This window comes from Lissotriton helveticus, chromosome 5_1 (assembly GCF_964261635.1).
Source record: "Lissotriton helveticus chromosome 5_1, aLisHel1.1, whole genome shotgun sequence".
Lineage (NCBI taxonomy): Eukaryota > Metazoa > Chordata > Amphibia > Caudata > Salamandridae > Lissotriton > Lissotriton helveticus.
Window position 1 is genome coordinate 69,002,762 of NC_136065.1, and position 26,510 is coordinate 69,029,271.

Consider the following 26,510-nt stretch of genomic DNA (forward strand, 5'->3'; position numbering starts at 1 on the left):
TCTGATGGGAAGTAATTAGTGCATTCCCTAAAAATAAGCACTGTTGGGCTCCACTTGCAACTACCGGCTCCAATGAAGCACTGTCTGTCAGACAATATTTTGGTTTTGACATTCTCGTACACACCCCAACTCTCAGCGTGCAGTGCCCCAGGGCTGAGACTAACGTCATTCGCACAAATTAACACAGACACCAGATTTTTCAAGTGAATTCATTTTAATGGTGGTACACGGGTAGGGGTACTAGACGGTCTTCACAGACAGCACCTCATTTTCCATGGTGTGAATTTATAGTAATCATTCTTTAAAAAAAAAAGATGGCAGACAGAATGCTGAACGTTGTCAAACATGCACCCTGGCTGATGAGGGGTGATAACCTGAAACCGGTCCCAGGATGCTTGTTTACAGTCGAGGCAGGACCTAGACAGACAGTTTGGACTGGACTGTTCCCATGGGGAGCAGGGTCAAGACTGATTTGCATTTGGTTTGGTCTAACTAGACTGGCATGGAGAACAAAAAAACTATGGCTTCAACTCATATCTGTGACTGTAGGTGAATGTTTGATTAATTCAGCACTCTGTCCATCATATGTTCTTTATTTTTTTCATTTCAGCCAATGAGACCATCTATCTTATCTTAATTCACGTTCACTGTCTGAATGCATCACAGATGTACAGAGAGTATTACATTCTCTGCATTATAAATATCAATAATAAATATGTAGCACTGTAAGTCAGAACACAAGATGCCTTCAGTGATAAGCAGGGGCCACTGAGCTGTAGTTCTACTCATGGTCCCAGAGATCATCTGAGTGTGAGTGGAGACTCTCACTGTAGTCTCCTACTGCTGCACAAGTGTGTGAATAGGTGCACACTTTGACTCTCTTGTTAGGTGGAGGTCTCTGCACCCTCTGCATCACCAGGAAGTGTTAGGAGTTGATCACTGGTCCAGAAAGAGATTTGTACCAGTGGAGTAGCATCCAAACCAAGGCGCTAGTAGAAAGTTACATTTACTTTAGTGAACTGGGAACAAGTGAAATTGTGACCAATTGGCGGAAGGAAGGGCGCTTAGGCTAATGTTCTTGTGTGCTGTAGGCCTCTGCTCATGGAAGCTCATGGTTGGATCACTAAAGCTCAGGAGGTACTCATAAGAGGGAGTCTAAAAGCAAATGCTTCTTTGACCACCAATACAAAGTTTCCACACTGAGAACCATCTATTGCTGCAGCCACAGTGAGAAACATGTCCACTCGGATCCAGACAGGTATTTCTTGGTACGATCCTCCTGGGTGTTTTTACTCATGGGTAATACCGTAGATTTCTGCTACTATATTCCAAATTCCCATCACGACTGTCTTGGCCGTGATGATTATGGCTATCGCCTTGTGCCCCGTGTTCATGGTGGTGCTCCAAGGTGTGGTGGAGGGGTGGTTCCCGTTGCCATTGATGGTGTTCACCCTGCTGAAGTTGAGGGCCAGATTGTTGAAAGTGGGTGTAGTATCTGGGGGCATACAACATGGCTTTTGCCATGGCAGCTGCTGGGGAATAGGAGCCCGCAGAGAATCCTCCAAGCAGCGAAGATAATCCGCTTGAGGCAAGCTGAAAGAGAAGGAAGAAGGAATGTGTAAATAACACCAACCATCAGAGGTTTAGTCAAGACAGACGGACATTCTTCAAAGAGTGATAACATCCATTGGAAGAGATTGTCTAAGACCAAAGATGGATGACACCAAAAGAGCACAACTTCCACAGAGGGGGGGGGCTTTAGCTATCCAGGATGTTCCTATCAATGAAGTGTGCTCTCATTAAACATTACCTTTCCACATAAGGACAAGCTCAAGCTGTGGAAAGATGTTTCTTTAGGAAATTCTGATATTATAGGACTTGTCTTAGAATTGTGGAAAAATATTTGTATCTGAGACATGGCTTATCATCATCATTGACTCCCTTAAAGAAGAACATCCTTAGAGCTGTGGAGAGATGTTTCTATCATGGACATGTCTTATAATAGGGAATGTTCCTGCTTACAGAAGGATATCCTGGAGCCAGGAAGAATTGTTACTATCAGGGGCAGGGCTTATCTTTAAAACAGTGCCCCTTTACAGTAGAACCAGCTGTAGCTGTGGAGAGTTGTTTCTTTATGAAATTCTGATGTTATATGAATTATTTTTTAACACCCTGGAGCTGTGAAAAGATATTTATTTTAAGGAGATATCAGATAAAGGACATATTATGCACTAATTGATGTATCCAACATTTAATTGAAACATCCCTCAATAATCCAGGGTGTGTACCCATCACAGAAGGCATAGTGATTCGTGTCAGGATGAAATGCAGCCCCTCATCCTTCCAATGACCCATAAGATCAACATGTGAAGTCTCAGTGCCTGCAAACCTTGGGCCACACTGCAGCAAATGTTGTATATTTTCTACTTTTCACCCAGCTAGCTATTGATCAAGAAATATGATGTTCAATGAATTGCACCAGCATATAACCAACATAGCTGAAACATTACACTGTATAAAGGCATATATATATAACAGTAGTCACGGTTGTCGACGGGGGCATTCATGACTATGGGATTTTAGATTTTCTATCAGCGTATCCCATATTTCTGCTACAAATCAGTTACTCAAGCCTGCACAATGGTCTCTGTGTAAGTGTACACTCTCCGTCTTGAGCCATGTAACTCAAAACTCATATATCAAAACCATCTGTAGAATTCCCCCATTTTTCGCATTATCGTTTTGATTTGAGACCTGCAAGGTTCCAGCACAACACTGTAAGGTTCTTGTAGTTTAATAGTGGTGGTTCGCTCAAATCTAGGGATTGCCCCCTCTCAGTCCTGATCTAGCAGAGGGTAGTTGGTAGATTAGCAATTTTAGATTTTTCAACGTGGACATTCACTTTAACCAACCTGTTCTACCTGGCTTGGGGTGGCATCCCTTCTCCCATCATGCCGTATAATGATCATTGCACAGAGGACTGGGTTTGTGCGGTTTGGTGTTATGCTGTCGTGTTTCCACTAGATTAGGCTTGGGCCCAGGACCCCAGACGGTCTGTGCTGATCTTATCTGAAGTAAATTGAACTCGAAATGGATCATCGACCCATTAGGGTAAGTGGGTTGGTCCAGGTTTACTAGACCTGCCCCCGAGAATCATTGATTTAGTCAAATGCTTCACTATAGTAATGCCCGTTGGCAGCTAGGATGTCAGATCTAATTATGGACCAACAGTTTCTTCTCTGTCTGATCCAATGGATCACCTTATTGATTAGCGTCTCTTTATCCTCCCATGTTTCTGGCAAAATGGGTGGAGCATTTATTATATGAATTCTCCAACTATTTCTTCCCCTTGGGGTCAAAAGGCCAGGATAAATAATTTCAGACCTATGTCCAATGTTCGTTCTGTGGGATAATTGGTCCCCCAGGGGTTAAATCTTACTCTCCCACCTCTTACCGAGTTCAGTGATACAGTCTGTAAGAGCAGAGTATTGCAATAGTCCTTACAGAGTTCAGTCACACAGTCTGTAAGAGTAGAGTATTGACAGGTTAATGAGGATTGAGGGGTTCGATAGCCTCTTTGGATTAACTTTCTGTTGGGAACCTACTATCAATCTTTGAAGGAAATGCTGAAAACTGATTCATGTGGTTCTACTGCACATCTAATACTCTGGTGTGAACTCCCCAGCTCAAGCACATTCTTTATAGTGGGCATCACCAAGCCTTTGCTATCCCTGTTGCACTACATGTGTATAAATAAAGTTGTCACCTGTTAATATTGTCCACACAAACATCATGATAAGTTACCCTTCGTGGCTCAGTAAACATCTCTTCAGTAATAACTCAGAACGAAGATTCTGAAATTGGGATGCCCAATATTGGTTCCGCCCTCATATTCAGCATGGCCATGGACTATGTAAATGATGTCTCTTAGAATGAATGTATATAGATGTATCTCACATGGTTATCCTAAAATCTACTATGGATCCAGGGGTCACAGACATGCGATGGGCACTCATCCAAAGCAAACAACACTCAGTTGATAAATTGAAATCAATGACTTCATAGCCGATGACTCACAATTTTTAACATCCTGCTTATTGATTCTTTATCAAAGTCCCTGAATTATTACAAAATGAAGACGCCTAGAAATCCGAATATCTCCTATAAAAAAATTCTCATTAGTTGACATTCAATCTGGGACTCCAAATTAATAAGCCTTCTGCCCCCAAATAATGGCTGGCAATTGATGATTACTATTGCTACCCAATCAATAATGACCAGTGAGAACTTCAAACAGAGGACTTGCACTCAACAGCCCTCAAACTTTCAACTTTTGACTTAAATTGTTGTCTCTAAACCAATGACTCTGTACAATAAATCCAACCAAGGCCTCAATTAATGGCTCTTGATCGATAACTTCTAATTGACCAATCTCGATCGACAGCTCCAAATCAGTGGATGGCAATAAAATACTTTCAATGACTCTCAACTGACTACGAATCTTTGACTTCCATTTATTTTCTCCAAATAAATGACTCCAGTTGACTTCTTATTATGAATTATCCCCATTTAATGAGTGCCATTCAAATGCTACTGATCTTCAACTCATCAGATTCATTATCAATTACTTCTAATTGATGACTTCAATTATATGAGACTCAGTGATGACATTCACTGATAGCTATCCAATGATACCTTATCAGGTTGCTCCAAAGCAGCAACTCCAAGTAAACAGCTCTGAGTCCATGAACACAATTTGATAAGTCCTAACTAATGATCTCTGATTGATACTTCTAATTGGAAGCCCAGTTGAAACACTTCAATCAATCATTGCAAATTATTGGTTCACAAACCCGAGGACCCGTCTAAGAGCCTGTAGATTAGAGAAAAGCTCCTAAAAAAACTCTCGACACAGACCTACTGTATGCTTATCTGACCCATGCTCCATTGCAGTCGGCCTAAAACTTGGACTTTGTCCCAGTTTAGTGTGACTAGATAGCGACGAGTGGCGCTTTGAGCTTTTAGGTGCTAGAATGCAATTGTTTTTTATTAATCTTTGAAAATCCCTATCTCTGGTTCCCTACATTGGATGTTTGTCGTTTGGGCTTGTTTTGGAGATAGAAATACTCTCTCTTTTTATAAATTGGCATTGGATTTTTGTTACGTTGTATTTTTTACCTATTTACTATTGGTGGTATTACATGCATTACACATACCTATCTCCTAAATTAAGCTGACTGCTCTTTTGCTGAGCTCCAAAGGAATGAGGAAAGATTAATTTACTGTGACTTGACTGGACCTATTAGTGATTGTGCTATTATTACTAGTAGAGGATGAATACCCCACCTAATAATAAACAACTTTCCTACAATCATGATTAGCAATTACTCCTAATTGATGACTGCCAGTATGTGACACATAATGATGACAGTCAAGGACAGCTATCCAGTGATACCTTATCAGGTACCACAGTTGATAGCTCCACAGCAGCAACTCTGAGTCAGCGACTCCAAGTCAATGAGAGCAGTTTGAGGACTCCTAACCAATGATCTCTAATTGATATTCCTGATTGTAAACCCAATTCAATCACTCCAATCAATCACTCCAAATTAGTGACCTATGATTAATGATGACTTACTCCTAAACTCTGGCTTCTACTAGAGCACTTATGATTAATGACTCTCAAACAATAATCCTGATTCCTGATCAATAATTTCATATAGCTGGCTCCCACTCTATGGCTGAAGGTCTCTGATTCCGAAACAAGGTTATGAAGTTTAAGACCAGATCAAACGCCTGCAGTCATAGGTTTCCAGTTGATGACTCTGATTAATAAAACCTAAAGGATCACTCCCAAATGCTACCAACCCACACCTTGCACTCAGTAGTTACCACTCAAAGAGCACCATTAACAGACTCCTGATTCAGGATCTAATTTAGGGAACTGTCTGCACTAACTCCTAGTCAGTGACATCTGGTTAGTGGCCACTAATTTATCAAAATAATCAGACTCCTAACGATCCCTGTCAATGCTATGTCTTAAACAACTCTCAATTACTGACTCTCAGTCCGTAACCTCCCTTTATGTACTCCCTTCCATGACTCACTTTCATGAACTGTAATTCAGAGACTTCCATTTAGATACTCTTATTCAGTTACATATAGTCAGCGAGTCACTCTCAGTGACTATCATTCACTGACTCCCATTCAGTGGCTTAGTTTCAGTGACTCCAATTAAGTGATTCCCATCGTTGAATATCACTAATCTCATTCTGAGGCTCTCATTCAGTGGCTGCTGCTTCAGTGGCTTGTGTTAAATAGTTTTCATTCAGTGAGTATAACTGAGTGACTACATTCAGGACAATCGTCCCCACATACTGAGCATGTCCTACTTCCACAACCCTGCCATGGCTTATTGCTGAGGACGCGGCAGCCATGTTTGTTCTTACCATGAAACAGAGGCCGAGCAGCGTGGCCAGGAGCGCGAGAGCCCCCAGGCTGATGAGGATGATCTGCCAGTCACTCAGGTCTTCGACATTTATAAAGCCTCCTCCGCTGAGTGTGGTTGTTCCTGTGGGAGATGTAAGGAAAAGGTTTAGGGGTGTTAGGTGCAACACTCAGTCTTTGGCAGTCCATACACAACTTCTATAGTACATTTCAACAGTGTTCTAGATGTGGATGCGGATGATTACATACAACCTCCAAGGGCTCCCTCAAGGCAGACCCCCGGGTGCCATGAAGCCCTTAGGCAGGCTTCAGGTATCCAGAACTGAAGTCAGTGCTATGCTGAGTCTGGCCAGTAGAGATCAGAGTACCTAAAGGCAGTCACTGCTATTAAGACTATGTGAAGACTGCAGGTGCCAGGGTTGTAACAGACACCCCTGACAGGTAAACTATCATTTTGAGCATTTGGTCTCTTATATAACTTTGCAATCTTCATTGTTTTGAGCACTGTGGGATTGGCAACCCGGGATCTGCTGTAGCACCTCATGAGCAGGGCAGGTGCATTGTCACCAAACACACTTGTCTGTTCCCTGATTGTACAAAGGCAAAACACCTAGGGGCAAATTTATGAGATTCTCATGCAGCTCCGCTTAGCATGTCACCTTGCTGCACCCCGCTGCTCCAGAGGCAGGACTGCGCCACATTTAAATGATTTGGTGCATTCCAGTCCTTTCCCCTTGCATCGGTCCCTTTTCAGCATCTGAGCGCTAACGAAGCCCTCCTTGCACCATTGTACAAAGTTTCCTGTGTTGTAGGCAGGATTGTTTATTTGCAGGAAGGGGCACCTTCATGCACAAAAACAATCCATAGAGGTGTTTTCCTCTATCTATATGCAGCACTCATAGAAAGGGGAACTAAAGATATTTCTCCTTATTATGCCCCACCTGGGCTTATTCCCATATTTACAAGTTCTTGTAATTTTGGGGGAGCATAAAAAACCACAGGATTTGCTTTGCAACACCCACCGTAACGCCCATGAACCGCTGCCTTTATTTTTTGGGGGAGTTTTTTATAGCACAAGCTAGACCCTAAGGTGTCAGAGAACTTGGCACGAGTGCCAGTTACATTACAGATGGACACATGCATTTTTTGGAAGGCACGGGAGGTTGCATGATTTCTACAGAATCGCAGGATGTTGTGTGACCCAGCCTAAGATCGAACCCAGTTCCCGTGCTACAGGTCGACCACGATACCTCTTAGGCCACATACTCTCCCGTGCACAGAGTAAGGCAACGCACTGATTTGCACTACATTGCTTTGCTCCAGCTTTATGAAGTCATTCAAAGCCACGCAATGTGGCTTTGGGTGACTTCATGAATCTGACTTGAACGCCTCCGTCAGACATGTAACAATATGAGTGGTGCAAACATGACGCAAGCCTCTCATAAATATCACCCTAAAGTAGAAGCAAAAGTGTGAAACAGAGAGGGCTGTGGCATGCTTGGCGGCTGTAACCTCTGGCCAGTTGTGTTCAAGCAGGTGCAGACTTATTCAGTATTGTCCATGCTGCTGATCACTCTGTTTTTCTAGCATGCCACATGGTTCCCTGTGGCCTGTTGTATCCATGTATCCCTGCCCATGAGTGTTATGCTTTTCTTGCATGCCATGTGTGGCCCGGAGGCCTGTTGTACCCATTCACCCATGCTTCTGAGCATTTCCCTTTTCTTGCATGATGCCAATGCCATGAACCTGTAAGACTGTTTTACTAGGAGCCTGGCCAGGCAGGGTACATGGTGCAGCTGGCCACAAAACAGTGTGTGTATGTGTGTTGTGATGTGTGTGTGTGTCTCTCTCTGAAAAAAAAAAAAACCTATATTGTGACAGTCTAGTCAGTGCCATCACAGGCAATGACAACTTTATGCAACTGCCTCTTTTAAACTACTGGCTGAACAAGGATAGTCAAGAAATAGAGGCTGAAGTGTGTAGAACCTTCCTAGACTTTTGCTTAATTCTAACAAAACTGTTCCAATATATTTGTGAAAACAGCTGGCTTAGGCTGAAAGAGAAGGGTGTATCGCCTGTACTGTGAAGGGAGGGAATGGAAACCAGGAGGATGCTACCTGCAAACATGTAAATGTGTGCAATTTGTTAATAAGCACATCTAAAGGCAGCTTAAAATCCAATATTAGCTGTAATTGATGGAGATTTAATTTATTTGAGGCTTTATGTGATTTTTACTAGTTTTTGTAAATATGTTTTTTTGTTCTTTAATTAATCCTATTACTAAAAAGCTGTAAACATATCCTTGCACTAAGTAGAGTCTTTTGGCTATTACTAAATATATACATTTTTAAAACATGACTCTTTTTGCTCACTTAACATTAGCTTATTTTACAATATGTGCAGTAATGTTGCCACCTTTCTCACACAAATATGTCCATTTGTTTACTTTTTGCTACAGTGGAAGGGTTAAGAGCTGGGAGTTGAAAAAGAAAAGCAATTATCCCTCTGTATGTTTTAAGAATCATTTAAAAAATATTTACATAACTCTCAGACACTTCGAAGTGATTTCTACACTTGTTTCCTAATTTACGTTTAGATATCAAATGGTAAAATATACTAAATGTACAAATTTTTCCAGTTTATTTACTGTTAGGCCCCTAAATATACTGGTCCAAAACCCTGTGCCTTTCCTATGTCAGGTGTAATAGATTTGTATGTCTCACCTGGACAGAGCATGCACTGTCTTTTCAAAACATTTTGTTTATAGTTAGTTTGCTTGGAGGCTACCCATAACATACCACTGGCTGTCTTCAAACCCACTCTAAATCACATGCTTCCTGATGGTTGGCACTGTGGTCGCCACTTCCCTCTTCTTGCATGTGGCCCTGCCCAGGAGCACAGCCCAAGTACTTGTGTTCTAACACTCCTTTGTGCCTTTTGTAGCTATTTATTTCTTTTTGTTGAGACACTCTACAGAGGGCCCATTTTGTAGCTGACTCTAATATCAGCTCCCTCCCAATACCCCCATTATCCGTGTTTGCTTGTTCCGTCCTACCCATTTTGCATGTCGCCCTTCCTCCCATTGCTGTGTTGATCCCATCCCAGCATAACTAAGGGTACTTAGTCAAATATTTCTGTGACTTAACTTCGGAGAAGAATTGGTGGCTCGCTTGAATGTTTTCAGTTAAAGTGTATGTTCTGTGGAGAGATGAATCCCACAGTGTAATTAAATCATTAAATGTTCCTTTCCACAGAATTATGGACAGCAAACTTTCAAATGAAAGTATTTCATTTTGGAAATGTTTTTGTAGCATCCTTTTATGCCTCTAAAGAAGATGTTCTCCAGCCCTTGTCTTCCTGGCCTGTCCCGCCTGCTTCTTCTCCAACCCATCACCCTGTCTCTGTTTTCCCTCTCCTTCCGCTCATGTGTCTTCTCCCACTCCCCTCCCATCCCTTTCCCCTTTTTTATTCACACCGCCCGAGCAGACAGAAAGAAAACAAGTGTTCTGAAGTGGCCAGCATTGGCTGCTTCATAATACTTTTTTTGCCAGTCCTGTTATCCACCCCCATACCAAGGCTTCTTTAAACTGCAGTGTAATTCTTTTTTAGTGTATTGACTCCCATAGTCACAGTGTTTTCTGTCATACAGAGAGATGCAATGGTACTGTAAATATACATGTCAATATTTCCCATTGCACCATCCAGAATTCAAATCAGTAATCCTCCTGTTTGATACACAAACATATGGAGTGATTGCATCAACCACCTGAGCATTTATAGAAGAACAAATAGTCTTTCACGGATTGGTTTTAAATGCAGTTACTTTTCATTTAAGTTGTGTGCATCATGTCTAGGTGAAAATCCAACAGACGAGCAACAAAAATGTTGTTCTTTTAAGCCATGTCCCTGATCCCACACTCAGTGATCACGCCCCCGTTGTATGACTTTGACTGTTGTCAAGAACCCTGAAGAGAGGCCTCCCTTACCACAATTGATGACTTTATTGAACTTGTGGCTCATGGAGGAACCTACTCAAACCCTCCTCTTAGCTCAGCCACCACCTCATGTTTCTTTCAATTTCTGTTTCACCGCTGCCAGGATGAATGATGCTAGGTTGCATGTGCAATCTTCTCTACTAGGTCCTGCTTGACCTGAAATATGAGGAACCTCTTCCCACAAGGCTCTGACTGACAAGACCTTTATCCAGCTCAAGCATTGAAACAGTGGATTGATTGGTGAAGCCCTGATAGGTTCCCTGTTGCTTAAGCTCTGCTGTTATGATGACCACCTAGCCAATGGTTCATGCGAAGCTTTGAACAAAGGAGGAATACAAAATGACTTGCCACTTAAACTTGTAGCTGTTGTGGCAACTGTTGTTTCTGATGTAGTGGCAGCTGTTGTGGAAACTGTTGTTTTTGATGTAGTGACAGCTGTTGTGGCAACTGTTGTTACTCCTGTAGTAGCGGCAGTGGTAATGGCTGTTGTTGTTGCTATTGTAGCAGCTTTTGTTGCTGCTGTAGTGGCAGCTGAGGTGGCTATTGTTGTTATTGCTGTTGTGGCTGCAGTGGTAGCTACTGTTGTTGGTTCTGTAGTGGCAGCTGTAGTGAGGGCTGTTGTTGCTGCAGTTGTACCAGCCATTGTAGCTGCAGTAATGGTAGTAGTTTTTGCTGTTGTAGCAGCCGTTGTTGCTGCTGTTGTAGCAGCCGTTGTTGCTACTGTAGTGGCAGCTGTAGTTTCACCTGTTGTTGGGGCTGTTGTTGTATCTGTTGTTGCTGCTGTTGTGGCTGCAGTTGTGGCTATTGTTGTTATTGCTGTTGTGGCTGCAGTGGTAGCTACTGTTGTTGGTTCTGTAGTGGCAGCTGTAGTGATGGCTGTTGTTGCTGCAGTTGTACCAGCTGTTGTAGCTGCTGTTGTGACAGCGGTTGTTGCTGTTGTATCAGCCGATATTGCTGCTGTTGTAGCAGCCGTTGTTGCTGCTGTTGTAGCAGCCGTTGTTGCTGCTGTAGTGGCAGCTGTAGTTTCACCTGTTGTTGGGGCTGTTGTTGTGTCTGTTGTTGCTGCTATTGTGGCTGCAGTTGTGGCTATTGTTGTTATTGCTGTTGTGGCTGCAGTGGTAGCTGCTGTTGTTGGTTCTGTAGTGGCAGCTGTAGTGATGGCTGTTGTTGCTGCAGTTGTACCAGCTGTTGTAGCTGCTGTAGTGACAGCAGTTGTTGCTGTTGTAGTAGCCGTTGTTGCTGCTGTTGTTCCAGTGGTTGTTTCTGCTGTTGTAGCAGCTGTTATTGCTGCTGTTGTGGCAGCTGTAGTTTCACCAGTTGTTGGGGCTGTTGTTGTATCTGTTGTTGCTGCTGTTGTGGCTGCAGTTGTTGCTATTGTTGTTATTGCTGTTGTGGTTGCAGTGGTAGCTGCTGTTGTTGGTTCTGTAGTGGCAGCTGTAGTGATGGCCGTTGTTGCTGCAGTTGTACCAGCTGTTGTAGCTGCTGTAGTGACAGCAGTTGTTGCTGTTGTATTAGCCGTTGTTGCTGCTGTTGTTCCAGTGGTTGTTTCTGCTGTTGTAGCAGCTGTTGTTGCTGCTGTTGTGGCAGCTGTAGTTTCACCAGTTGTTGAGGCTGTTGTTGTATCTGTTGTTGCTGCTGTTGTGGCTGCAGTTGTTGCTATTGTTGTTATTGCTGTTGTGGCTGCAGTGGTAGCTACTGTTGTTGGTTCTCTAGTGGCAGCTGTAGTGATGGCTGTTATTGCTACAGTTGTACCAGCTGTTGTAGCTGCTGTAGTGACAGCAGTTGTTGCTGTTGTATCAGCCGTTGTTGCTGCTTTTGTAGCAGCCGTTGTTTCTGCTGTTGTAGCAGCCGTTGTTGCTGCTGTAGTGGCAGCTGTAGTTTCACCTGTTGTCGGCGCTGTTGTTGTATCTGTTGTTGCTGCTGTTGTGGCTGCAGTTGTGGCTATTGTTGTTATTGCTGTTGTGGCTGCAGTGGTAGCTACTGTTGTTGGTTCTGTAGTGGCAGCTGTACTGATGGCTCTTGTTGCTGCAGTTGTACCAGCCATTGTAGTTGCTGTAATGGCAGCGGTTTTTGCTGTTGTAGCAGCCATTGTTGCTGCTGTTGTAGCAGCCGTTGTTGCTGCTGTAGTGGCAGCTGTAGTTTCACCTGTTGTTGGGGCTGTTGTTGTATCTGTTGTTGCTGCTGTTGTGGCTGCAGTTGTGGCTATTGTTGTTATTGCTGTTGTGGCTGCAGTGGTAGCAACTGTTGTTGGTTCTGTAGTGGCAGCTGTAGTGATGGCTGTTGTTGCTGGAGTTGTACCAGCTGTTGTAGCTGCTGTAGTGACAGCAGTTGTTGCTGTTGTAGCAGCCGTTGTTGCTGCTGTTGTAGCAGCCGTTGTTGCTGCTGTAGTGGCAGCTGTAGTTTCACCTGTTGTTGGGGCTGTTGTTGTATCTGTTGTTGCTGCTGTTGTGGCTGCAGTTGTGGCTATTGTTGTTATTGCTGTTGTGGCTGCAGTGGTAGCTACTGTTGTTGGTTCTGTAGTGGCAGCTGTAGTGATGGCTGTTGTTGCTGCAGTTGTACCAGCCATTGTAGCTGCTGTAATGGTAGTAGTTTTTACTGTTGTAGCAGCCATTGTTGCTGCTGTTGTAGCAGTCGTTGTTGCTGCTGTAGTGGCAGCTGTAGTTTCACCTGTGGTCGGGGCTGTTGTTGTATCTGTTGTTGCTGCTGTTGTGGCTGCAGTTGTGGCTATTGTTGTTATTGCTGTTGTGGCTGCAGTGGTAGCTACTGTTGTTGGTTCTGTAGTGGCAGCTGTAGTGATGGCTGTTGTTGCTGGAGTTGTACCAGCTGTTGTAGCTGCTGTAGTGACAGCAGTTGTTGCTGTTGTATCAGCAGTTGTTGCTGCTGTTGTAGCAGCCGTTGTTGCTGCTGTTGTAGCAGCCGTTGTTGCTGCTGTAGTGGCAGCTGTAGTTTCACCTGTTGTTGGGGCTGTTGTTGTATCTGTTGTTGCTGCTGTTGTGGCTGCAGTTGTGGCTATTGTTGTTATTGCTGTTGTGGCTGCAGTGGTAGCTACTGTTGTTGGTTCTGTAGTGGCAGCTGTAGTGATGGCTGTTGTTGCTGCAGTTGTACCAGCCTTTGTAGCTGCTGTGATGGTAGTAGTTTTTACTGTTGTAGCAGCCATTGTTGCTGCTGTTGTAGCAGCCGTTGTTGCTGCTGTAGTGGCAGCTGTAGTTTCACCTGTGGTCGGGGCTGTTGTTGTATCTGTTGTTGCTGCTGTTGTGGCTGCAGTTGTGGCTATTGTTGTTATTGCTGTTGTGGTTGCAGTGGTAGCTACTGTTGTTGGTTCTGTAGTGGCAGCTGTAGTGATGGCTGTTGTTGCTGCAGTTGTACCAGCTGTTGTAGCTGCTGTAGTGACAGCGGTTGTTGCTGTTGTATCAGCCGATGTTGCTGCTGTTGTAGCAGCCGTTGTTGCTGCTGTTGTAGCAGCCATTGTTGCTGCTGTAGTGGCAGCTGTAGTTTCACCTGTTGTTGGGGCTGTTGTTGATGCTGTTGTGGCTGCAGTTGTGGCTATTGTTGTTATTGTTGTTGTGGCTGCAGTGGTAGCTGCTGTTGTTGGTTCTGTAGTGGCAGCTGTAGTAATGGCTGTTGTTGCTGCAGTTGTACCGGCTGTTGTAGCTGCTGTAGTGACAGCAGTTGTTGCTGTTGTAGTAGCCGTTGTTGCTGCTGTTGTACCAGTGGTTGTTTCTGCTGTTGTAGCAGCTGTTGTTGCTGCTTTTGTGGCAGCTGTAGTTTCACCTGTTGTTGTATCTGTTGTTGCTGCTGTTGTGGCTGCAGTTGTTGCTATTGTTGTTATAGCTGTTGTGGCTGCAGTGGTAGCTACTGTTGTTGGTTCTGTAGTGGCAGCTGTACTGATGGCTGTTGTTGCTGCAGTTGTACCAGCCATTGTAGTTGCTGTAATGGCAGCGGTTTTTGCTGTTGTAGCAGCCATCGTTGCTGCTGTTGTAGCAGCCGTTGTTGCTGCTGTAGTGGCAGCTGTAGTTTCACCTGTGGTTGGGGCTGTTGTTGTATCTGTTGTTGCTGCTGTTGTGGCTGCAGTTGTGGCTATTGTTGTTATTGCTGTTGTGGCTGCAGTGGTATCTACTGTTTTTGGTTCTGTAGTGGCAGCTGTAGTGATGGCTGTTGTTGCTGCAGTTGTACCAGCTGTTGTAGCTGCTGTAGTGACAGCAGTTGTTGCTGTTGTATCAGCCGTTGTTGCTGCTGTTGTAGCAGCCGTTGTTGCTGCTGTAGTGGCAGCTGTAGTTTCACCTGTTGTTGGGGCTGTTATTGTATCTGTTGTTGCTGCTGTTGTGGCTGCAGTTGTGGCTATTTTTGTTATTGCTGTTGTGGCTGCAGTGGTAGCTACTGTTGTTGGTTCTCTAGTGGCAGCTGTAGTGATGGCTGTTATTGCTACAGTTGTACCAGCTGTTGTAGCTGCTGTAGTGACAGCAGTTGTTGCTGTTGTATCAGCCGTTGTTGCTGCTGTTGTAGCAGCCGTTGTTTCTGCTGTTGTAGCAGCCATTGTTGCTGCTGTAGTGGCAGCTGTAGTTTCACCTGTTGTCGGCGCTGTTGTTGTATCTGTTGTTGCTGCTGTTGTGGCTGCAGTTGTGGCTATTGTTGTTATTGCTGTTGTGGCTGCAGTGGTAGCTACTGTTGTTGGTTCTGTAGTGGCAGCTGTACTGATGGCTCTTGTTGCTGCAGTTGTACCAGCCATTGTAGTTGCTGTAATGGCAGCGGTTTTTGCTGTTGTAGCAGCCATTGTTGCTGCTGTTGTAGCAGCCGTTGTTGCTGCTGTAGTGGCAGCTGTAGTTTCACCTGTTGTTGGGGCTGTTGTTGTATCTGTTGTTGCTGCTGTTGTGGCTGCAGTTGTGGCTATTGTTGTTATTGCTGTTGTGGCTGCAGTGGTAGCAACTGTTGTTGGTTCTGTAGTGGCAGCTGTAGTGATGGCTGTTGTTGCTGGAGTTGTACCAGCTGTTGTAGCTGCTGTAGTGACAGCAGTTGTTGCTGTTGTATCAGCAGTTGTTGCTGCTGTTGTAGCAGCCGTTGTTGCTGCTGTTGTAGCAGCCGTTGTTGCTGCTGTAGTGGCAGCTGTAGTTTCACCTGTTGTTGGGGCTGTTGTTGTATCTGTTGTTGCTGCTGTTGTGGCTGCAATTGTGGCTATTGTTGTTATTGCTGTTGTGGCTGCAGTGGTAGCTACTGTTGTTGGTTCTGTAGTGGCAGCTGTAGTGATGGCTGTTGTTGCTGCAGTTGTACCAGCCATTGTAGCTGCTGTAATGGTAGTAGTTTTTACTGTTGTAGCAGCCATTGTTGCTGCTGTTGTAGCAGCCGTTGTTGCTGCTGTAGTGGCAGCTGTAGTTTCACCTGTGGTCGGGGCTGTTGTTGTATCTGTTGTTGCTGCTGTTGTGGCTGCAGTTGTGGCTATTGTTGTTATTGCTGTTGCGGCTGCAGTGGTAGCTACTGTTGTTGGTTCTGTAGTGGCAGCTGTAGTGATGGCTGTTGTTGCTGGAGTTGTACCAGCTGTTATAGCTGCTGTAGTGACAGCAGTTGTTGCTGTTGTATCAGCAGTTGTTGCTGCTGTTGTAGCAGCCGTTGTTGCTGCTGTTGTAGCAGCCGTTGTTGCTGCTGTAGTGGCAGCTGTAGTTTCACCTGTTGTTGGGGCTGTTGTTGTATCTGTTGTTGCTGCTGTTGTGGCTGCAGTTGTGGCTATTGTTGTTATTGCTGTTGTGGCTGCAGTGGTAGCTACTGTTGTTGGTTGTGTAGTGGCAGCTGTAGTGATGGCTGTTGTTGCTGCAGTTGTACCAGCCTTTGTAGCTGCTGTGATGGTAGTAGTTTTTACTGTTGTAGCAGCCATTGTTGCTGCTGTTGTAGCAGCCGTTGTTGCTGCTGTAGTGGCAGCTGTAGTTTCACCTGTGGTCGGGGCTGTTGTTGTATCTGTTGTTGCTGCTGTTGTGGCTGCAGTTGTGGCTATTGTTGTTATTGCTGTTGTGGTTGCAGTGGTAGCTACTGTTGTTGGTTCTGTAGTGGCAGCTTTAGTGATGGCTGTTGTTGCTGCAGTTGTACCAGCTGTTGTAGCTGCTGTAGTGACAGCGGTTGTTGCTGTTGTATCAGCCGATGTTGCTGCTGTTGTAGCAGTCGTTGTTGCTGCTGTTGTAGCAGCCGTTGTTGCTGCTGTAGTGGCAGCTGTAGTTTCACCTGTTGTTGAGGCTGTTGTTGTATCTGTTGTTGATGCTGTTGTGGCTGCAGTTGTGGCTATTGTTGTTATTGCTGTTGTGGCTGCAGTGGTAGCTGCTGTTGTTGGTTCTGTAGTGGCAGCTGTAGTAATGGCTGTTGTTGCTGCAGTTGTACCGGCTGTTGTAGCTGCTGTAGTGACAGCAGTTGTTGCTGTTGTAGTAGCCGTTGTTGCTGCTGTTGTACCAGTGGTTGTTTCTGCTGTTGTAGCAGCTGTTGTTGCTGCTTTTGTGGCAGCTGTAGTTTCACCTGTTGTTGGGGCTGTTGTTGTATCTGTTGTTGCTGCTGTTGTGGCTGCAGTTGTTGCTATTGTTGTTATTGCTGTTGTGGCTGCAGTGGTAGCTACTGTTGTTGGTTCTGTAGTGGCAGCTGTACTGATGGCTGTTGTTGCTGCAGTTGTACCAGCCATTGTAGTTGCTGTAATGGCAGCGGTTTTTGCTGTTGTAGCAGCCATCGTTGCTGCTGTTGTAGCAGCCGTTGTTGCTGCTGTAGTGGCAGCTGTAGTTTCACCTGTGGTTGGGGCTGTTGTTGTATCTGTTGTTGCTGCTGTTGTGGCTGCAGTTGTGGCTATTGTTGTTATTGTTATTGTGGCTGCAGTGGTAGCTACTGTTGTTGGTTCTGTAGTGGCAGCTGTAGTGATGGCTGTTGTTGCTGCAGTTGTACCAGCCATTGTAGCTGCTGTAATGGTAGTAGTTTTTACTGTTGTAGCAGCCATTGTTGCTGCTGTTGTAGCAGCCGTTGTTGCTGCTGTAGTGGCAGCTGTAGTTTCACCTGTGGTCGGGGCTGTTGTTGTATCTGTTGTTGCTGCTGTTGTGGCTGCAGTTGTGGCTATTGTTGTTATTGCTGTTGCGGCTGCAGTGGTAGCTACTGTTGTTGGTTCTGTAGTGGCAGCTGTACTGATGGCTGTTGTTGCTGCAGTTGTACCAGCCATTGTAGTTGCTGTAATGGCAGCGGTTTTTGCTGTTGTAGCAGCCATCGTTGCTGCTGTTGTAGCAGCCGTTGTTGCTGCTGTAGTGGCAGCTGTAGTTTCACCTGTTGTTGGGGCTGTTGTTGTATCTGTTGTTGCTGCTGTTGTGGCTGCAGTTGTGGCTATTGTTGTTATTGCTGTTGTGGCTGCAGTGGTAGCTACTGTTGTTGGTTCTGTAGTGGCAGCTGTAGTGATGGCTGTTGTTGCTGCAGTTGTACCAGCCATTGTAGCTGCTGTAATGGTAGTAGTTTTTACTGTTGTAGCAGCCATTGTTGCTGCTGTTGTAGCAGCCGTTGTTGCTGCTGTAGTGGCAGCTGTAGTTTCACCTGTGGTCGGGGCTGTTGTTGTATCTGTTGTTGCTGCTGTTGTGGCTGCAGTTGTGGCTATTGTTGTTATTGCTGTTGCGGCTGCAGTGGTAGCTACTGTTGTTGGTTCTGTAGTGGCAGCTGTAGTGATGGCTGTTGTTGCTGGAGTTGTAGCAGCTGTTGTAGCTGCTGTAGTGACAGCAGTTGTTGCTGTTGTATCAGCAGTTGTTGCTGCTGTTGTAGCAGCCGTTGTTGCTGCTGTTGTAGCAGCCGTTGTTGCTGCTGTAGTGGCAGCTGTAGTTTCACCTGTTGTTGGGGCTGTTGTTGTATCTGTTGTTGCTGCTGTTGTGGCTGCAGTTGTGGCTATTGTTGTTATTGCTGTTGTGGCTGCAGTGGTAGCTACTGTTGTTGGTTGTGTAGTGGCAGCTGTAGTGATGGCTGTTGTTGCTGCAGTTGTACCAGCCTTTGTAGCTGCTGTGATGGTAGTAGTTTTTACTGTTGTAGCAGCCATTGTTGCTGCTGTTGTAGCAGCCGTTGTTGCTGCTGTAGTGGCAGCTGTAGTTTCACCTGTGGTCGGGGCTGTTGTTGTATCTGTTGTTGCTGCTGTTGTGGCTGCAGTTGTGGCTATTGTTGTTATTGCTGTTGTGGTTGCAGTGGTAGCTACGGTTGTTGGTTCTGTAGTGGCAGCTGTAGTGATGGCTGTTGTTGCTGCAGTTGTACCAGCTGTTGTAGCTGCTTTAGTGACAGCGGTTGTTGCTGTTGTATCAGCCGATGTTGCTGCTGTTGTAGCAGCCATTGTTGCTGCTGTTGTAGCAGCCGTTGTTGCTGCTGTAGTGGCAGCTGTAGTTTCACCTGTTGTTGGGGCTGTTGTTGTATCTGTTGTTGATGCTGTTGTGGCTGCAGTTGTGGCTATTGTTGTTATTGCTGTTGTGGCTGCAGTGGTAGCTGCTGTTGTTGGTTCTGTAGTGGCAGCTGTAGTAATGGCTGTTGTTGCTGCAGTTGTACCGGCTGTTGTAGCTGCTGTAGTGACAGCAGTTGTTGCTGTTGTAGTAGCCGTTGTTGCTGCTGTTGTACCAGTGGTTGTTTCTGCTGTTGTAGCAGCTGTTGTTGCTGCTTTTGTGGCAGCTGTAGTTTCACCTGTTGTTGGGGCTGTTGTTGTATCTGTTGTTGCTGCTGTTGTGGCTGCAGTTGTTGCTATTGTTGTTATTGCTGTTGTGGCTGCAGTGGTAGCTACTGTTGTTGGTTCTGTAGTGGCAGCTGTACTGATGGCTGTTGTTGCTGCAGTTGTACCAGCCATTGTAGTTGCTGTAATGGCAGCGGTTTTTGCTGTTGTAGCAGCCATCGTTGCTGCTGTTGTAGCAGCCGTTGTTGCTGCTGTAGTGGCAGCTGTAGTTTCACCTGTGGTTGGGGCTGTTGTTGTATCTGTTGTTGCTGCTGTTGTGGCTGCAGTTGTGGCTATTGTTGTTATTGCTGTTGTGGCTGCAGTGGTATCTACTGTTTTTGGTTCTGTAGTGGCAGCTGTAGTGATGGCTGTTGTTGCTGCAGTTGTACCAGCTGTTGTAGCTGCTGTAGTGACAGCAGTTGTTGCTGTCGTATCAGCCGTTGTTGCTGCTGTTGTAGCAGCCATTGTTGCTGCTGTAGTGGCAGCTGTAGTTTCACCTGTTGTTGGGGCTGTTATTGTATCTGTTGTTGCTGCTGTTGTGGCTGCAGTTGTGGCTATTTTTGTTATTGCTGTTGTGGCTGTAGTGGTAGCTACTGTTGTTGGTTCTGTAGTGGCAGCTGTAGTGATGGCTGTTGTTGCTGCAGTTGTACCAGCCATTGTAGCTGCTGTAATGGCAGCAGTTTGTACTGTTGTAGCAGCCATTGTTGCTGCTGTTGTAGCAGCCGTTGTTTCTGCTGTAGTGGCAGCTGTAGTTTCACCTGTTGTTGGGGCTGTTGTTGTTTCTGTTGTTGCTGCTGTTGTGGCTGCAGTGGTAGCTACTGTTGTTGGTTCTGTAGTGGCAGCTGTAGTGATGGCTGTTGTTGCTGCAGTTGTACCAGCTGTTGTAGCTGCTGTAGTGACAGCAGTTGTTGCTGTTGTATCAGCCGTCTTTGCTGCTGTTGTACCAGCGGTTGTTGCTGCTGTAGTGGCAGCTGTACTGATGGCTGTTGTTGCTGCAGTTGTACCAGCCATTGTAGTTGCTGTAATGGCTGCAGTTTTTGCTGTTGTAGCAGCCATTGTTGCTGCTGTTGTAGCAGCCGTTGTTGCTGCTGTAGTGGCAGCTGTAGTTTCACCTGTGGTTGGGGCTGCTGTTGTATCTGTTGTTGCTGCTGTTGTGGCTATTGTTGTTATTGCTGTTGTGGCTGCAGTGGTAGCTACTGTTTTTGCTTCTGTAGTGGCAGCTGTAGTGATGGCTGTTGTTGCTGCAGTTGTACCAGCTGTTGTAGCTGCTGTAGTGACAGCAGTTGTTGCTGTTGTATCAGCCGTTGTTGCTGCTGTTGTAGCAGCCGTTGTTGCTGCTGTTGTAGCAGCCGTTGTTGCTGCTGTAGTGGCAGCTGTAGTTTCACCTGTTGTTGGGGTTGTTGTTGTATCTGTTGTTGCTGCTGTTCTGGCTGCTGTTGTGGCTGCAGTGGTAGCTACTGCTGTTGGTTCTGTAGTGGCAGCTGTAGTGATGGCTGTTGTTGCTGCAGTTGTACCAGCTGTTGTAGCTGCTGTAGTGACAGCAGTTGTTGTTGTTGTATCAGCCGTTGTTGCTGCTGTTGTACCAGCGGTTGTTGCTGCTGTTGTAGCAGCCGTTGTTGCTGCTGTTTTGGCAGCTGTAGTTTCACCTGTTGTTTGGGCTGTTGTGGTATCTGTTGTTGCTGCTGTTGTGGCTGCAGTTGTGGCTATTGTTGTCATTGCTGTTGTGGCTGCAGTGGTAGCTACTGTTGTTGGTTCTGTAGTGGCAGCTGTAGTGATGGCTGTTGTTGCTGCAGTTGTACCAGCTGTTGTAGCTGCTGTAGTGACAGCGGTTGTTGCTGTTGTATCAGCCGATGTTGCTGCTGTTGTAGCAGCCGTTGTTGCTGCTGTTGTAGCAGCCGTTGTTGCTGCTGTAGTGACAGCTGTAGTTTCACCTGTTGTTGGGGCTGTTGTTGTGTCTGTTGTTGCTGCTGTTGTGGCTGCAGTTGTGGCTATTGTTGTTATTGCTGTTGTGGCTGCAGTGGTAGCTGCTGTTGTTGGTTCTGTAGTGGCAGCTGTAGTGATGGCTGTTGTTGCTGCATTTGTACCAGCTGTTGTAGCTGCTGTAGTGACAGCAGTTGTTGCTGTTGTAGTAGCCGTTGTTGCTGCTGTTGTTCCAGTGGTTGTTTCTGCTGTTGTAGCAGCTGTTGTTGCTGCTGTTGTGGCAGCTGTAGTTTCACCAGTTGTTGGGGCTGTTGTTGTATCTGTTGTTGCTGCTGTTGTGGCTGCAGTTGTTGCTATTGTTGTTATTGCTGTTGTGGCTGCAGTGGTAGCTACTGTTGTTGGTTCTCTAATGGCAGCTGTAGTGATGGCTGTTGTTGCTGTAGTTGTACCAGGTGTTGTAGCTGCTGTAGTGACAGCGGTTGTTGCTGTTGTATCAGCCGATGTTGCTGCTGTTGTAGCAGCCGTTGTTGCTGCTGTTGTAGCAGCCGTTGTTGCTGCTGTAGTGGCAGCTGTAGTTTCACCTGTTGTTGGGGCTGTTGTTGTGTCTGTTGTTGCTGCTGTTGTGGCTGCAGTTGTGGCTATTGTTGTTATTGCTGTTGTGGCTGCAGTGGTAGCTGCTGTTGTTGGTTCTGTAGTGGCAGCTGTAGTGATGGCTGTTGTTGCTGCAGTTGTACCAGCTGTTGTAGCTGCTGTAGTGACAGCAGTTGTTGCTGTTGTAGTAGCCATTGTTGCTGCTGTTGTTCCAGTGGTTGTTTCTGCTGTTGTAGCAGCTGTTGTTGCTGCTGTAGTGGCAGCTGTAGTTTCACCTGTTGTCGGCGCTGTTGTTGTATCTGTTGTTGCTGCTGTTGTGGCTGCAGTTGTGGCTATTGTTGTTATTGCTGTTGTGGCTGCAGTGGTAGCTACTGTTGTTGGTTCTGTAGTGGCAGCTGTACTGATGACTCTTGTTGCTGCAGTTGTACCAGCCTTTGTAGTTGCTGTAATGGCAGCAGTTTTTGCTGTTGTAGCAGCCATTGTTGCTGCTGTTGTAGCAGCCGTTGTTGCTGCTGTAGTGGCAGCTGTAGTTTCACCTGTTGTTGGGGCTGTTGTTGTATCTGTTGTTGCTGCTGTTGTGGCTGCAGTTGTGGCTATTGTTGTTATTGATGTTGTGGCTGCAGTGGTAGCTAGTGTTGTTGGTTCTGTAGTGGCAGCTGTAGTGATGGCTGTTGTTGCTGCAGTTGTACCAGCTGTTGTAGCTGCTGTAGTGACAGCAGTTGTTGCTGTTGTATCAGCAGTTGTTGCTGCTGTTGTAGCAGCTGTTGTTGCTGCTGTTGTAGCAGCCGTTGTTGCTGCTGTAGTGGCAGCTGTAGTTTCACCTGTTGTTGGGGCTGTTGTTGTATCTGTTGTTGCTGCTGTTGTGGCTGCAGTTGTGGGTATTGTTGTTATTGCTGTTGTGGCTGCAGTGGTAGCTACTGTTGTTGGTTCTGTAGTGGCAGCTGTAGTGATGGCTGTTGTTGCTGCAGTTGTACCAGCCATTGTAGCTGCTGTAATGGTAGTAGTTTTTACTGTTGTAGCAGCCATTGTTGCTGCTGTTGTAGCAGCCGTTGTTGCTGCTGTAGTGGCAGCTGTAGTTTCACCTGTGATCGGGGCTGTTGTTGTATCCGTTGTTGCTGCTGTTGTGGCTGCAGTTGTGGCTATTGTTGTTATTGCTGTTGTGGCTGCAGTGGTAGCTACTGTTGTTGGTTCTGAAGTGGCAGCTGTAGTGATGGCTGTTGTTGCTGCAGTTGTACCAGCCATTGTAGCTGCAGTAATGGCAGCAGTTTTTGCTGTTGTAGCAGCCATTGTTGCTGCTGTTGTAGCAGCCGTTTTTGCTGCTGTTGTAGCAGCCGTTGTTGCTACTGTAGTGGCAGCTGTAGTTTCACCTGTTGTTGGGGCTGTTGTTGTATCTGTTGTTGCTGCTGTTGTGGCTGCAGTTGTGGCTATAGTTGTTATTGCTGTTGTGGTTGCAGTGGTAGCTACTGTTGTTGGTTCTGTAGTGGCAGCTGTAGTGATGGCTGTTGTTGCTGCAGTTGTACCAGCTGTTGTAGCTGCTGTAGTGACAGCGGTTGTTGCTGTTGTATCAGCCGATGTTGCTGCTGTTGTAGCAGCCGTTGTTGCTGCTGTAGTGGCAGCTGTAGTTTCACCTGTGGTTGGGGCTGTTGTTGTATCTGTTGTTGCTGCTGTTGTGGCTGCAGTTGTGGTTATTGTTGTTATTGATGTTGTGGCTGCAGTGGTAGCTACTGTTTTTGGTTCTGTAGTGGCAGCTGTAGTGATGGCTGTTGTTGCTGCAGTTGTACCAGCTGTTGTAGCTGCTGTAGTGACAGCAGTTGTTGCTGTTGTATCAGCCATTGCTGATGCTGTTGTAGCAGTCATTGTTGCTGCTGTTGTAGCAGCCGTTGTTGCTGCTGTAGTGGCAGCTGTAGTTTCACCTGTTGTTGGGGCTGTTGTTGTATCTGTTGTTGCTGCTTTTGTGGCTGCAGTTGTGGCTATTGTTGTTATTGCTGTTATGGCTGCAGTAGTAGCTACTGTTGTTGGTTCTGTAGTGGAAGCTGTAGTGATGGCTGTTGTTGCTGCAGTTGTACCAGCTGTTGTAGCTGCTGTAGTGACAGCAGTTGTTGCTGTTGTATCAGCCGTTGTTGCTGCTGTTGTACCAGTGGTTGTTGCTGCTGTTGTAGCAGCCGTTGTTGCTGCTGTTGTAGCAGCCGTTGTTTCTGCTGTAGTGGCAGCTGTAGTTTCACCTGTTGTTGGGGCTGTTGTTGTATCTGTTGTTGCTGCTGTTGTGGCTGCAGGGGTAGCTACTGTTGTTGGTTCTGTAGTGGCAGCTGTAGTGATGGCTGTTGTTGCTGCAGTTGTACCAGCTGTTGTAGCTGCTGTAGTGACAGCAGTTGTTGCTGTTGTATCAGCCATTGCTGATGCTGTTGTAGCAGTCATTGTTGCTGCTGTTGTAGCAGCCGTTGTTGCTGCTGTAGTGGCAGCTGTAGTTTCACCTGTTGTTGGGGCTGTTGTTGTATCTGTTGTTGCTGCTTTTGTGGCTGCAGTTGTGGCTATTGTTGTTATTGCTGTTATGGCTGCAGTGGTAGCTACTGTTGTTGGTTCTGTAGTGGAAGCTGTAGTGATGGCTGTTGTTGCTGCAGTTGTACCAGCTGTTGTAGCTGCTGTAGTGACTACAGTTGTTGCTGTTGTATCAGCCGTTGTTGCTGCTGTTGTACCAGTGGTTGTTGCTGCTGTTGTAGCAGCTGTTGTTGCTGCTGTTGTGGCAGCTGTAGTTTCACCTGTTGTTGGGACTGTTGTTGTATCTGTTGTTGCTGCTGTTGTGGCTGCAGTTGTGGCTATTGTTGGTATTGCTGTTGTGGCTGCAGTGGTAGCTACTGTTGTTGGTTCTGTAGTGGCAGCTGTAGTGATGGCTGTTGTTGCTGCAGTTGTACCAGCTGTTGTAGCTGCTGTAGTGACAGCGGTTGTTGCTGTTGTATCAGCCGATGTTGCTGCTGTTGTAGCAGCCGTTGTTGCTGCTGTTGTAGCAGCCGTTGTTGCTGCTGTAGTGGCAGCTGTAGTTTCACCTGTTGTTAGGGCTGTTGTAGTATCTGTTGTTGTTGCTGCTGTTGTGGCTGCAGTTGTGGCTATAGTTGTTATTGCTGTTGTGGTTGCAGTGGTAGCTACTGTTGTTGGTTCTGTAGTGGCAGCTGTAGTGATGGCTGTTGTTGCTGCAGTTGTACCAGCTGTTGTAGCTGCTGTAGTGACAGCGGTTGTTGCTGTTGTATCAGCCGATGTTGCTGCTGTTGTAGCAGCCGTTGTTGCTGCTGTAGTGGCAGCTGTAGTTTCACCTGTGGTTGGGGCTGTTGTTGTATCTGTTGTTGCTGCTGTTGTGGCTGCAGTTGTGGTTATTGTTGTTATTGATGTTGTGGCTGCAGTGGTAGCTACTGTTTTTGGTTCTGTAGTGGCAGCTGTAGTGATGGCTGTTGTTGCTGCAGTTGTACCAGCTGTTGTAGCTGCTGTAGTGACAGCAGTTGTTGCTGTTGTATCAGCCATTGCTGATGCTGTTGTAGCAGTCATTGTTGCTGCTGTTGTAGCAGCCGTTGTTGCTGCTGTAGTGGCAGCTGTAGTTTCACCTGTTGTTGGGGCTGTTGTTGTATCTGTTGTTGCTGCTTTTGTGGCTGCAGTTGTGGCTATTGTTGTTATTGCTGTTATGGCTGCAGTGGTAGCTACTGTTGTTGGTTCTGTAGTGGCAGCTGTAGTGATGGCTGTTGTTGCTGCAGTTGTACCAGCTGTTGTAGCTGCTGTAGTGACAGCAGTTGTTGCTGTTGTAGTAGCCGGTGTTGCTGCTGTTGTTCCAGTGGTTGTTTCTGCTGTTGTAGCAGCTGTTGTTGCTGCTGTTGTGGCAGCTGTAGTTTCACCAGTTGTTGGGGCTGTTGTTGTATCTGTTGTTGCTGCTGTTGTGGCTGCAGTTGTGGCTATGGTTGTTATTGATGTTGTGGCTGCAGTGGTAGCTACTGTTGTTGGTTCTGTAGTGGCAGCTGTAGTGATGGCTGTTGTTGCTGCAGTTGTACCAGCTGTTGTAGCTGCTGTAGTGACAGCAGTTGTTGCTGTTGTATCAGCAGTTGTTGCTGCTGTTGTAGCAGCCGTTGTTGCTGCTGTTGTAGCAGCCGTTGTTGCTGCTGTAGTGGCAGCTGTAGTTTCACCTGTTGTGGGGGCTGTTGTTGTATCTGTTGTTGCTGCTGTTGTGGCTGCAGTTGTGGCTATTGTTGTTATTGCTGTTGTGGCTGCAGTGGTAGCTACTGTTGTTGGTTCTGTAGTGGCAGCTGTAGTGATGGCTGTTGTTGCTGCAGTTGTACCAGCCATTGTAGCTGCTGTAATGGTAGTAGTTTTTACTGTTGTAGCAGCCATTGTTGCTGCTGTTGTAGCAGCCGTTGTTGCTGCTGTAGTGGCAGCTGTAGTTTCACCTGTGATCGGGGCTGTTGTTGTATCCGTTGTTGCTGCTGTTGTGGCTGCAGTTGTGGCTATTGTTGTTATTGCTGTTGTGGCTGCAGTGGTAGCTACTGTTGTTGGTTCTGTAGTGGCAGCTGTAGTGATGGCTGTTGTTGCTGCAGTTGTACCAGCCATTGTAGCTGCAGTAATGGCAGCAGTCTTTGCTGTTGTAGCAGCCATTGTTGCTGCTGTTGTAGCAGCCGTTGTTGCTGCTGTTGTAGCAGCCGTTGTTGCTACTGTAGTGGCAGCTGTAGTTTCACCTGTTGTTGGGGCTGTTGTTGTATCTGTTGTTGCTGCTGTTGTGGCTGCAGTTGTGGCTATAGTTGTTATTGCTGTTGTGGTTGCAGTGGTAGCTACTGTTGTTGGTTCTGTAGTGGCAGCTGTAGTGATGGCTGTTGTTGCTGCAGTTGTACCAGCTGTTGTAGCTGCTGTAGTGA

At 46.1% G+C, this 26,510-nt stretch overlaps 2 protein-coding genes across 4 annotated transcripts in view; both read right to left on the reverse strand.

Annotated features, from left to right (window-relative positions):
• Positions 1–305: 305 nt before the first annotated feature.
• Positions 306–26,510, reverse strand: part of LOC144754139 (uncharacterized) — a 586,760-nt gene continuing 560,555 nt past the window's right edge. For 2 of the 3 annotated variants that reach the window (XM_078641717.1, XM_078641718.1), the window contains 2 exons: positions 6,450–6,571; positions 306–1,593 (listed from right to left, as the gene is read on the reverse strand). In XM_078641717.1, coding sequence (XP_078497843.1) covers positions 1,294–1,593; positions 6,450–6,571 — 422 coding nt within the window. In that variant the 3' untranslated portion in view covers positions 306–1,293. Of the gene's footprint in view, positions 1,594–6,449; positions 6,572–10,790; positions 11,116–26,510 lie in introns of those variants that run through there. The other variant, XM_078641716.1, reaches the window with a different exon arrangement.
• On the reverse strand, positions 11,599–26,253 carry LOC144756281 (uncharacterized; the record flags this gene model as incomplete). The annotated part of the gene is made up of 10 exons (XM_078645941.1): positions 26,202–26,253; positions 25,183–25,337; positions 23,071–23,139; positions 21,877–21,924; positions 21,043–21,081; positions 20,590–20,682; positions 16,357–16,683; positions 13,948–14,331; positions 11,947–12,075; positions 11,599–11,766 (listed from the first exon to the last, which is right to left on the reverse strand). Coding segments are annotated over exons 1-10 (1,464 nt in total), but the record flags the coding sequence as incomplete, so codon positions are not given.